General features: G+C 40.0%; 1 protein-coding gene across 1 annotated transcript in view; it reads right to left on the reverse strand.

Annotated features, from left to right (window-relative positions):
• Positions 1-12,064, reverse strand: part of LSM12 (LSM12 homolog) — a 30,173-nt gene extending 18,109 nt beyond the window's left edge. The window contains 2 exon segments of the mRNA XM_027872608.1: positions 9,776-9,909; positions 11,908-12,064. Coding sequence (XP_027728409.1) covers positions 9,776-9,909; positions 11,908-12,031 — 258 coding nt within the window. The 5' untranslated portion in view covers positions 12,032-12,064.
• Between the last annotated feature and the right edge of the window lie 1,160 nt (positions 12,065-13,224).

A 13,224-nucleotide genomic window follows, 5' to 3' on the forward strand; every position in this document is an offset into this window, starting at 1 on the left:
TTCATCATTTCTTATAGCACAATAGTATTCCATCACATTCATATACCACAACTTGCTCAGCCATTCCCCAATTGATGGGCATCTCCTCAATTTCCAATTCTTTGCCAACACAAAAAGAGCTGCTATGAATATTTTTGTACATGCAGGTACTTTTCCTGTTTGTATGATCTCTTTGGGATATAGCCCTAGAAGTGCTATTGCTGGGTCAAAGGGTATGCACATCTTTATAGCCCTTTGGGCATAGTTCCAAACTGCTCTCCAAAATGGTTGGATCATTTCACAACTCCACCAACAATGCATTAGCGTTCCAATTTTCCCACATCTTCTCCAACATTTATCATTTTCCTGTTTTGTCATGCTGGCCATTCTGATAGGTGTGATGTGGTACCTCAGAGTTGTTTTGATTTGCATTTCTCTAATCAAGTGATTTAGAGCATTTTTTTCATGACTATAGATGGCTTTAATTTCTTCATCTGAGAACTGCCTGTTCATATCTTTTGACCATTTATCAATTGGGGAATGGCTTGTATTCTTATAAATTTGACTTAATTCTCTATATATTTTAGAAATGAGGCCCTTATCAGAGAGACTGGTTGTAAAAATTCTTTCCCAATTTTCTACCTTCCTTCTAATCTTAGTTGCGTTGGCTTTGTTTGTGCAAACACTTTTCAATTTAATGTAATCAAAATTATCTATTTTGCTTTTCGTAATGTTCTCTATCTCCTGTTTGGCCATGAATTCTTCTGTTCTCCATAGATCTGACAGGTAAACTATTACCTTGCTCTCCCAGTCTGCTTATGGTATCAGCCTTTATATCTAAATCATGAACTCATTTTGACTTTATTTTGGCATATGGTGTGAGATTTTGGACTGAAATTTTTAAGAAGCATTTTATAGACTATCTCGTTAGACACCTACGACAAGATACTCAGTATTATTATTCTGTACTCAGGTATTACTATTCCATTATTACAGATAAGGTAAAACTGAAGCTTAGAGAGATTAAATGACTTGCCCATGATAACACAGTTAGTAGATATGAAAGATATGATTTGAAATCAAGTCTTCCTTCACTCCCTCCTTCTTGGCCTCCCCAAAGACTATGTGATATTCCTCAAAGTGTGGTCTAGGGAATCCTAGGGGTCCCCAAAACCCTTTCAGGAGGACTTGTGAGGTCAAAACTATTTTCATAATAATACTAAAACATTTTAATCTTTAATGCAAATAAATATCAATATAGCCTACATAAAAACTCTTTGAGATGGTCTTGAATCCTTTTTTAAGAATACAAAAGGTTGAAGGCAGTGCAGTGGATAGAGCATTGGGCCTGGATTCAGGAGGACCTGAGTTCAAATCTGGCCTCAGACACATAACACTCACTAGCTGTGTGACCCTGGACAAGTCACTTAACCCCATTGCCTAGCCAAAAAAAAAAAAAAAAGAATACAAAAGGTTCCTGAGACCCAAAAGTTTGAGAACACTGCCCTAGAGAGACTTTATCCCTAGGGGCCCTACTCCTAACTGGCAAGGTCTCTCCATTACCACTATTTCAGAAAAGCCCCAGACACCATGTTTCACTTCATCCTGTCCGGCCAGTCACCTCTTCCACATTATTACCAATCACCGAGCTGTCTTTCAGATACATATACCCTTCCTCTCTTTCTTTCCAATCCTTTGGCCCCCCCCATCCCACCCTACACTGGCCCCCTTCCTCACCCCCCATCAACTTTCAGTTTGGGAACTACAACCATTATCAAATCAATTCTGCCAGTAATCTTGAATAAAGTGTATCTATCTACTCCCCTATGGCACTACTCACCATTTCCATAACCTTTCGGACCAAAATTTCTCTCTCCGGCTATCACTTCCCGCTGTGTTGTCTCCATCACTAAAATGTAAGCTTTTACAGAGCACATTATCTGTCTTTGCCTTTGTATTTATATCCCCTACATTAGCTCACAGTAACTACTTAATACCTCATTCCTGGTTCCAAATCAGCCATCTTATCCACTAATTCTCTAGTAAGAACAATTCAATCCAAACTAATTTCTATTTGTCTGGCAAAAAATGTCTGGCAGGGGGCAGCCAGGTGGCGCAGTGGATAGAGCACCGGCCCTGAAGTCAGGAGGACCCAAATCCGGACTCAGACCAAACACTTAACACTTACTAGCTATGTGACCCTGGGCAGTCACTTAACCCCAATTGCCTAAAAATTAAAAAAAAAAAAAAGATAAAAAATGTCTGGCAAAAAATGTCATATTTTTGTAAATATCACTCTTCCTCCCCACCTTCCCCCAAATGCTAGAGTACATAGTAATGGTGCCATTTTCAGAACACATACTGACAGCCCCTGGGGATGGGTGGCCAAAATAGGTTGGGATGCTCATAGGTCTCATATTGGCTTCACCTAAATGGAGCTTAATGAGCATACACCACTTATCAAAATTTAATAGCTAGAAAAAGTTCAATCATTTAGAAACACTCAAATCGATAAACACCAAAAAATGGGTTGAGATTATTTTAAATCTCCCATCTGCTAAATTTTGAAAGTAGTGATCCTCAGACAATAACTAAAGCCAACTGCTTTCCTAAGTGTGACCAAATATCAGAATCAGAGACGGACAAAAAAATTATTAGCTCTTTTCAAAAATAAAAGTTTTTACCTTCCCTGCCAACTTGAGATGCCATCTTTCATTTATTAAGAGATGGCCAACTCCATTCTCTGCACTGCCTCCTCACCTGAGTGGACACATGCAATGAAATGACCAAAGGGAACTAAGAGGAACAGAATCAAATCAATTGCATGTTGGCAGTCCCATTAAAATATATGATAGGGAAGAATGAAACCCTCTAATTTTTAGATTATCTATAGTTTGGTAGTCTCCCCACAAATAATCCAAATTTAATTTTACATATCCCTTTTCATTCTTCAAGAAGTGTTCTCTAACTCAGAAAATTGGTTTATAGTCATGTCCCAAAGGCACAGAGTACACTTATTCCTCACACATAATGTTGTACCTCCTTCTCTGTCTTTGCAAAGACCGTCCTCCATTCCTGAAAGGTACTTTCTTCTCAGTTCCACCTTTTAGAATTTCCAGCTTCTTTCAAAGCTCAGTTCAAATTCCTCACGTAGTCTTTTTTTATGCCCCCAGTTGCTAGTGCCTCTCCCCTCACATTAGTTTGTATTTACTTTGTATATTCTTATCTATATACATGTTGCTTTTCTAATAGACCTGAAGCTCTGTGACTGTTTCATTTAAGTCTTTGTATCCTCAGAGCCTAGCACAGAGGTGCTTAAGTAAGGTTTTGTGACTGATTCTTGTCTCTACCAGGTGTTGGGGGCCACATCTGTTCTTTTTAAAAACAGGGTCAGCTAGGTGGCACAGTGCAAAGAGCACTGGCCCTAGAGTCAGGAGGACCTGAGTTCAAATCCAGCCTCAGATACTTACTAGCTAGCTGTGAGACCCTGGTAAGTCACTTAACTCCCATTGCCTCTAAAAATAAAATAAAAATAAAAGTTTAGTATCTAATACCTAGCAAATACTCATTAATACATCAATGTATTAATAACACGGTCCTGGAATTTAAAAGTTTATTTTGGTATCCAATAAGATTGTGATGATATTGCCAATACTATCATGATACAGTCTGACAATTCACCACATATCTGGTTATTATGAGACCCAGAATAGCATGGGTAATAACATTTAAGGAAAAAGCCTGTCTTACCTAAGATTTGAAAAAGTGCTGGTATCAATATTTCCTGGTTTCCCTATGAGGTATTAATTGGAAATACACATTAGCTCAGGGCAGTATATTGAACGGTCCTGCACTTGATACTACCCCCCTATACACACACCTAGAAACCATTAGGTTTTGTAGCACTGTTTTATTTACCCTACTTGACTATAACTTCTCCCTGCCATGGAAAAGGGGCTTGTCACGTTATCTACCAAATAGCACCTAGTTCCATGCCTTCAATATACTCAAGCATTTCCTTAACACTGAAAAGAGGCATGATTAATTAATTCTATTCATATGCTCCAGAGCCAAAAGACCTATGGACAATCCTTATTTCCCTTACCATGGGATATCAATAGTTAATTCCAATAAAAGTGAAATTATCACCAGCTACCCACTGTGATTACAAGATCAAAAATAGCTCATTCATGGCTTCAAGTGGTATATCAGCTTTCTTCTGAGTCAATTCTTGATTATATGCACTAATGGAGCTGAACACTAGGCTTAGAATATTGTAAAATTTAAGATCCAAATAATTTTTAATTGGCTTTGGAATGTTTTCAGAATTTTATTTGAATGAATATCTTATGTTTAGAAAATTTATAGCAATAATAAATACACTGAATGTTTCCTTTAAAATGTCTTTTTCTCCATTTCCTGATGGTCAAGAGTAAACAAAGACCTTGTTTAGGACAACAATGGGTTTAATTAGGCAAAATAGTTACAATGCCAGCAAGATCACACAAAATGTGACTGTATTTTCCTTCCCCTGGCAGAAAGGTTAAAGAGTATTATCAACACACTATTTGCCAGCATCTTTCTTCTGCGCACCTTAAAGCATTTAAATATTACCTTGTACACATTCCTGTTCTATCTACCCACTGAAGAGGACCCCAAGTTCACTAACCATAAATAAAATTATGGTAACTTTATTACTGGGTTTCCCCAGCTGTTGCACAAAGAAGTCCTCCCTCTCCTCTCAATCCTAATTCAAATAAAGGAAAAAAACCATAGTATCTTCAAAGGTACTTCCTAGATGGCTTCCGAGGGAGGGGAAATTTAAAATAACTTCCTGCACATGGCAATGTGAGGAACTACTAAATGAACCCCAGAAACCATTCCAACCTTTTAGCCATGAGTTTCAGCTACCAGAGATGCATGAGCTTTTGTGGGTTATTCATCTCCTCACTCTGGGGAAGAGGAGGTAAAATGTAAAGTCTAAAACATGACTAGCAGAACCTACAGGGACACCAACAATATGCAAACCTGCATAATAACTGGCCCCTAAATAACAGCTATTTTAGTACAAATAACTTTGAGGAAGGGAACTTCCCCTGACAGCACACATTTACCACTGTCTATTAGAAATAAATTTGAAAACATAGCTTTCTAAATACTAGGACGCTCCTCTAATATACACTACAGGAAGTGTTGAGAATGTCTCTTCAAACCTCCTAAAAAGACCATGGAAATCAAGAGGAAGGCATCCTCTCTAATAAAACATTCTTAATCAGAACTATCTTATTTGGGTTGTCAAATTTCATGAACTATGCAAGTAGAAAAAATATAGCCCTAGGGCCGCCTTAACTGGTAACTTCAGCAGGAGGTGCTGGGCCCCAACAGTGGGGTACCCAAAGACTAGCTACATGAAACACTTCATAAGTACATGCAACTGACCATATGCAACTGTAGCCTTGGAACTGGAACTTCAGATCCCTCTGATCTGCAAACCCTTATAGCATTTTGGTGGGACAAGAGTTTCAAATCCAAGTCACCTCAGGAAAACTATGCCTCAATTATGGAATAGTGTTTCAAGGGCCAGAGAGCTTCCTTGCTCTCTTAACTGTTGATGGAGTTTCCCCACATTCCTTGGAGAAAGAGGAAGATACACATTACTATAGCTGAGTATTAATAATCCAACTGACTTGGAAAAAATTTAAACATTCCTTAGAAGAAGTAGTAAAGAAGTGTTAACTGGACATTTCCTACACCTGTTAATTAAATTAGCTTTGGTCATGGAATTCATTCCCTCCTCATTTTTGCCTCATAAAGGAATCCTTTTCCTTCAAGAAACAGCTTAAGCACCACCTTCCTAATCCCTCCAACGGCTAATGCCCTCCCTCTCACAATGCCTTTTATCTAACTATGGAGTATTTATTTCTATTCATTCTCTGTATACTTATACATGTCCTTCTTTTCTCATGCTCCTGATGAGTAGGAATTGTTTCATTCTTGGTATTCTGATGCCCAGAAACTAGCACAGCATCCAGCACACAGTAGGTATTTAGTACATGCTTGCTGATTGATTTTGCCAACTAATGGATCAAACAAAAAATTTAGCAGCATTAAGAATTTACATTCACATAGGATTTTAAAGTGGTTTGAAATATATTATCTATTATGATAACAAAGTAAATTATACAATGAGGCAGCTAGGTGGCACAGTAGATGATGCTGTACTATGAAGACCTGAGCTCAAATCCTTGCTCGATACTACATGTGCTCTCAGCCTCAGTTTTCTCATCTGTAAAATGGGAATAATAGTACCTCCCTCACAGGGCTGTAGTAAGAATCAAATGAGAAGGGGCAGCTAGGTGGCGCAATGGACAGAGCACTGGCCCTGGAGTCAAGAGGACCTGAGTTCATATCTGGTCTCAGACCAGACACTTGACACTTGCTAGCTGTGTGACCCTGGCTAAGTCACTTACCCCCAATTGCCTCTCAAAAAAAAAAAAACAAAAACATGAGTTACCATACGTAAATCAAAGCTTTCAAACCTGAAAGCATTATATAAATACTAGCTATTATTGTATTACCAAGGATAAACCAACCATTTATTAAGCATCTACTGTGTACCAGGCACTGTGCTAGGCATTGGAGATACCAAAATAAAATTAAATGGTCCCTGTCCTTATGGAACTTGTGTTCTATAGGTGGAAATAGCATGTATAAATCTAAGTATATACAAAATAAACACAAAGTAATCAAGGGAAAGATACTAGGCAGCTGGATGGATGGGCTCAAGAGAAGCACCTCAGGTATAGTGTGGTATGAGGAATGATTTTAGTATAGTTTCATTTTGTGACAGCAACGGTCATTTGTCTGTGCTTCTACTGACAGTAGGCTGACTCAGAATGGCTGACCTTGACCAGATGAACCCGGATTGGGCTGGTTTCCCCATCTTTAGTTCTCTGTCAGTGGAGTGCTGGATCTCTTGCACGTTGTTTCATTGCTCTCTTTTATTCTGTAGTTTTTAAGAACGGATATTACTCCAAGAAAACCTACAAAAGTCATTGCTCTTAAAGAGCTCACTTCAATGACTATGAGAAATATTGCAGCAGCTCTTGGTGTCAGGGAATCAAGAATTTCAAGGATCATTCAAGCCCATAATGAAACAAGCTCAGTCCCACCAAGGCACAAAAGTTCTTTTCAAAGTGCAGATGAAAACCAAAAAAATGTTGTCAAGTGGCTAACTATTCCTGTAAAACAGCCTAATTAATGTTCTGCAAATAATCAAAGACCTTCAGAGGGACCTGGCAGGTGGAGGGGCTGTTACTGATTCCTCTACAGTGAGGGACAGGCTTCTTATTGGGAAGAACGCAAAAAACAGGTAACTTGCTATGAAGAAAAAATGTTTGTCATGGCAAGACAACATAAGGACTAGAGTACTAAAGACTGTAAAAAGGTTATTTTTACTGATGATTAACATTTTCAATCAAGGCCATATAAAACCATTGTCACTAAGAATCCAGGTTATTCTGTAAGATCGTGGCATCTTCAGACTATAAACCAACTACCCCAAAAAATGTTTTGAGGATTTTTTTTTTTACTTCCATTGGGCCTAGAAGGCTTATCCCCATTGAGGGAAGGATAAACTCTGATAAATGTACTGATATACTGAAGAGCCAAACTATTTGGCATTATAGAAATTCATAAATGGAGATGGAATACTGCAATACAACCTTACACTGTATCACATGAGATTAAGAAATATATCTAAGAGATGGAGATAAACACGTTTCTACGAAATGGGAACTCACTTGTTTTAAACCCCAATGAAAAATTACAGGCTATCATCCAGGCCAGACTTGAAAAAATGGACTGTCTCCTCAAACATGTTTAATATCCAATGTGATAAAAGTATAGTTTCATGATGAAGAATTAAGGAATGTCAAAATCATGTGACAATATTGCCAAAGCAAAGTGACTGAAAAAAGGATAGACTGCATATTAAGTTTTTTAAAAGATGTAAAAAATTGTAAGCCAAAAAAACTTAATTATTTTGTCCCAAGTAATTCCCACACTAAGAGATAGGCCTTAAGTTGAGATTTAAAAGAAACTAGGGATTCTAAGAGGCAGAGGTAAGAAGGGAGTACATTTCAGGGAAGAGGAACAGTCGGTGCAAGGCATGGACGGGAATGTTCCATGTAAGGAACAGCCAAGAAGGCCAATACATCAAATGAAGTAATATATATAATAAGACTGGAAAAGTAGGTATCTCAATCTGATATCAGATTTTAAGCAGCCATAAATAAAACTTTAAATAACCAATTAGAATACCAAAAGAGAGAACCCTGAGGCTCTTACTTCAATCATGTAATATGCAACATACCCTGAAAACTCAGTCCCCTGCATTCAGGTTTAAATATAGCAAAGATGTGGACATTTGTGTATATGCCAATAGCCCAAGTTATTAAGGTTAATACATATCTAGACAATCCTTTCTAGGCAAAGAAAAGTTACTCGGCTTTTTAATCAAAAAGTTAAGGGCCCCTTGGGCCAATGTAAGGGATTCTGATATGAATCAGTCAACTTGAAGACAAGGGCAAAGGTGCTACAATGTTTATGCCCTGTTACAAGACATTCAGCCCAACAGCCTAATTCTAATTGTGCCCGTGAAAATCTACACTTCTCTTTTTTGCCTTGGATATGACAGAGAGGATACACATGTGCCCAATGCATGTACCCATGTAGCTCTATGAAAGGTGACCTCATCTTCAAAGGAAGAAAAAATATAAAGCACTAAAGCACGACATAATACCACTTAGACAAATATATACATTTTAAAGTAAATGTACTTGGAGATACCCTAATGTTTCTTGTATCCTGAATGTAGCTCATGGCAAAATGCTAGCACCTCAGGGTTGAAAGAGACTTAGAAGCCATCTAATCCAACTCATACCTAATCAAGAATCCCTTTAATAACATCTCCAAAAAGTGATGATCTAGCCTTTGCTTGAAGACATCCATTGAAGGAGTCCACTATCTCCAGAGGTAGCCCATTCCCCTAATTGTTAACAGGCTTTTCCTTATGCCAAGCCTACATCTGCCTCTCCGTACATGGTTCCTGGCCTCGGAAGCCAAACAGAACAATGTTAATCCCTCAGTTACATGAACACTATCTTCTATTTTATACTAAATCTATTCTAAACCTGAGCTTCCCAGCTAGACTAGAAGCCCAAAGAGGACAAGAGATTTACATGTCTTTGTTTCTCCCAAAGTACCTAGAACACAAGTGGGATTCAGTAACTGTCAGTGAGTGCCTTGCCCTAAAGACTTTTGGTGGGAATGAGGGATATCAACTGTTCCTCCCTTTCAGGAAATCACCTCATCTGTCCCCCTGCCTCCAAGAACCCAGCTTGAGCTGAAACCCTATCCAAAAACTCTACAGCAGAGGAATCTATACTGTCTCTCCATGAGATGGCTGGCAAATTCACTGGGGGAAGAGAGGTTTTCTCAAATGTAGAGACAAAGGCTCATAGATTGAGTGTCTTTTAACTTTTCAGACAAGGAAAAAACTTACAATGTCAACCTTCTTTGAGGTCAGGTTTTTGCTCAAGACCTAATAGCATTCAGCAATTCAGAAAAAAAATAAGCCTCTTAGAAAAGGAAAGAGGCATGAATACAAGGGACTATAAGTTAATGAAAAAAAATGCAGCTGACAAGATTCGGAGACAAAAGTCACTCTAAGCAAATAGTCTAACCCAACCCTTCCCACCATTATATTGAGCCAGACTTGGTCTATCATTCTTACCTTGCTAACATTGAGAGAAGCTAGGGGAGGAGGGGTTTCTGTGCGGTCATTAATTATTTCAATTTCTGAGACAAACTGTAGATTTATAAGCAGGATGTCTGCATGGTTAGGCTTTCCACTGGAAGAGGGACATTCTAGAGAGAGAATAAAGTTAAGGAAAACAAGCAGGCAGAGGCATTAACAAATTCTGATGAGACTGGAAAACATGATTCAAGGAAGGCTCAAGGAAAATGAACACCAAAAGCAAGTGGTGAAGAGGCCTCACAAGAAACACAGTAAGGAGTAATCCCAAAACCTCATTCTTCCCCTGTTTCACTCCAAAAACTAAAGGATTTCAGGCTTTACAAACAGGATCAAATTTGGGATCCCTGAGATGTTATCATCACTTTTCTCTTGCTAGTTTCTTGCACAGAACTTCAATGTAATTTTTACACAACATGGGTACTCATTTGTCTTTAAACTATAAGATGCCACACCTAACAGTTACTATTCCAATACAGTTTCCAGCATAATAATCATTGTGTTTATAAAGTACTTTTTATTTTTGCAAGGTACTTTCTCAACATCTCATTCCTTATTTCAATGACAGGTTGTTGAAAATAAAAGGGAGGTATTATCCCCACCTTAAAGATGAGCAAGTGGCCTGCCCAAGGTAATCCCAAAAGTGCATTCATTCACTTAACAAGAGCAATTCATTAGGCATCTATTGCATAGGTATGGAGATGACAAAAGGAAAAAGTCATTTACAGCATATAGTTAGTGGTATATTTGAGACTAGAGCTACTACCATCAATCAGTCAGACTTTCATCCCAAGAATCATCTGACTAATTTTATAGGTCCTATTCTGCAGATGGCAGTACCTCATCTAGAAAAAGTAACTATTGAAAATAGTCTCAAAAATCATTTTTCTATGCTTGAACTGTGAAACAAGTGGTTATCTGAATTGTTATTTGAAATTTAAATATCTGCCACTCCAGACCAGCAGGCTCAGTTAGACTCAATGTGCACTTTCACTCTGGAAGATATCAAAAAATGATCACTGAAACAATTGGAGAGGGAACCACTTGTGAGAAAAAGTAAAATTCCCATACCTCAAACAAACTAGACATTTTAGATGTGAGTAGATAGGTAGTGTGCCAGGCTTGGGGTCAGGACATTCAAATCCTAACTCAGTCACTTACTAGGTATGTAACTGAACATGTCACTTAAACCTCTTCAGCCTCAATTTGTTCAGCTGTGAAATGGGGCTAATAGGACTTACCTCACAAAGCTGTTGTGAGGATCAATTAAAATATTTGTAAAGCACTTTATAAACTTCAAATCACTATATAATTGTTAGCTATTACTATTATTATTCCCTCACCACAAAGAGGCTCTTTCCCAATTTAACATCTCTACTTATTATCAGTACCCCTGCCCCCAGAATCAAACTTTGCATTCTTTGTCTGGGATTCAATGAGTATACCTCCAATTATGCAGCCTCCAACAACCCCCTCCCCCAAGAAACAACACACAAAACAGTCTCTTTCCAGCGATCAGATATGAACTTCATTCTCAGGGGACCCTTCCCTCAAAAAAGAATACCAACCATGGCCCCTAGTTTCATTTTCTGTGCTCTTGCCTCTTTATTTGAGCTCACACACACACACACACACACACAAACAAAATTCGGGAGCCTCTTACCTCGGTTACAAGCAAGTCCCCCTAACCTACACACCCCCCTCCCCCACGTGACCACGGCCCCCTCTTTCATCTGGGGCTCGCAGACCCTACCTTACAACCCTTCCCTTCCTTCCACTACCCTTTCCTCAAACAGTGACCCCTCCCCAGGGGATTCAGCCAGAACAGCCACCCGCGTGTCGAACCCCCTCCGCCCACCTCCCCTGCCTTCATTCCTCCAGGCCCGGCTCCCGCGAGGGAACTGAGACCCCAATGGGGAGAGGAAGGGGGCGGCAGCAAGAGGGGAAGAAGGAACTAGGGTTGACCATGCGCATGCGTCCTTGGAGCCGCGGTCGCCGGTCGCCCCTTAGGCCCCGGACCCGGCCCGGCCCGGCCCGGCCCCACCGCCGCCGCCCCCCCACCCGTGCCAGCCTGGCCTGGAGTCCCAGCCAGCCCTTGATGAAAAGGATACTGAGCGCCAGCATCTTGGACTGGTAGTCAAAGGCTACCACCTCGCCCTGCAGCCGCTGCTCTTGGCACGTTCGGCATGAAACCTGGCTCCCAACGCTGAAGTACTCGCCCGGAGGAGCCGCCATCTTGGGAGAGCAGCGGCGGGCGGCGGGGCAGCGGCGAGGCCGGCCCCCTCAGCGCGCCGGCACGCACGAGCGGCGCGATGGCGTCAGCATACAGGAGGCGGGGCCACAGGACAAACTGGGAGGGCGGGGCTCCAATGTGCCGGAGAAGAGAGAAAGAAGAAGGGAGGAGGAGCGAGACAGCCTGGGTGGGTTAGGGAGCCAGGATCAAAAGCCTGGCCCAAAAGAAATGAGGAGATGCAAACCCAGGAAAGGGGTCCTGCACTAAGTGAAGTCCAACCCTCTCCACTGAGCTGACGGTCTTCATCCATTTCTCCAGCCCTCCTCCCCACTAATGCACACAACTTGCCTAAATTTAAGCTAGACCCTCCAATTCGGTTCAGCTTTATTTTGTTTTGAATGGCTATTTTTTGTTTTTTATCTTGGTTTTTTTTTCCTAAAGAAATCTCAATCTGAAACACAGAGTTGTGTTTAAACTTCCTCCAAAATAACTTTTACTGCTGTCTTCTCCTTTCACAAAGTGAAAGAGGAAAAACAGGAATAAGGAAACAAAGGCTGCTAAGGTTGAAATAATCCAATTAAATGAATGAGCTCCTTTAGGATAAAGACTTCAATTTTTTAGCTTTTTATGGCTAGGATCTAGTATCTTGCACATAGTTGTTGAATTATTTAGTTAGAAGTGAATTGAATCAAGACCCTGCTGACTGTCATTTCCTCTCACTTCCTACAAATTTTGACATTTGGCCTCTTTTAGTCTAAAATTCCTGTCTCAAGCTGATCCAATCACAGGTCAAACACCAAGAAACCTACAGGTATGGTCTGGGTTAGAGGGATGGATTTGTCTTTATTGACCACAAATCTCTGATAAACTCATTTGGATCAGAGTCAATACAGAAAATGACAGCGAAAGAACATCAGCCAGCCCGAAATATGAAAAAAGGAAGGAAAAGCATTCCTCTTGCCAAACACGGGGCACAAACCTCCCTGCCCTTTGCAGCACCTTGTTGAAATAAAAAATGATACTACCTGATTATATAGAGTATCTTTTGTAGTCTTTTCATGTATATTACTTCATTTTATTCTCACCCCATCCTGGAAAAAGGTAAATGTAAGAGGTTACAACAAATTAGTGGACCATATCTATTTGTGAGGCTAGAAATCAGATATCCTAACCATGCCTATGTCAACATACCAGC

This window comes from Vombatus ursinus, unplaced genomic scaffold (assembly GCF_900497805.2).
Source record: "Vombatus ursinus unplaced genomic scaffold, bare-nosed wombat genome assembly UNPS02014801.1, whole genome shotgun sequence".
Taxonomy (NCBI): Eukaryota; Metazoa; Chordata; class Mammalia; order Diprotodontia; family Vombatidae; genus Vombatus; species Vombatus ursinus.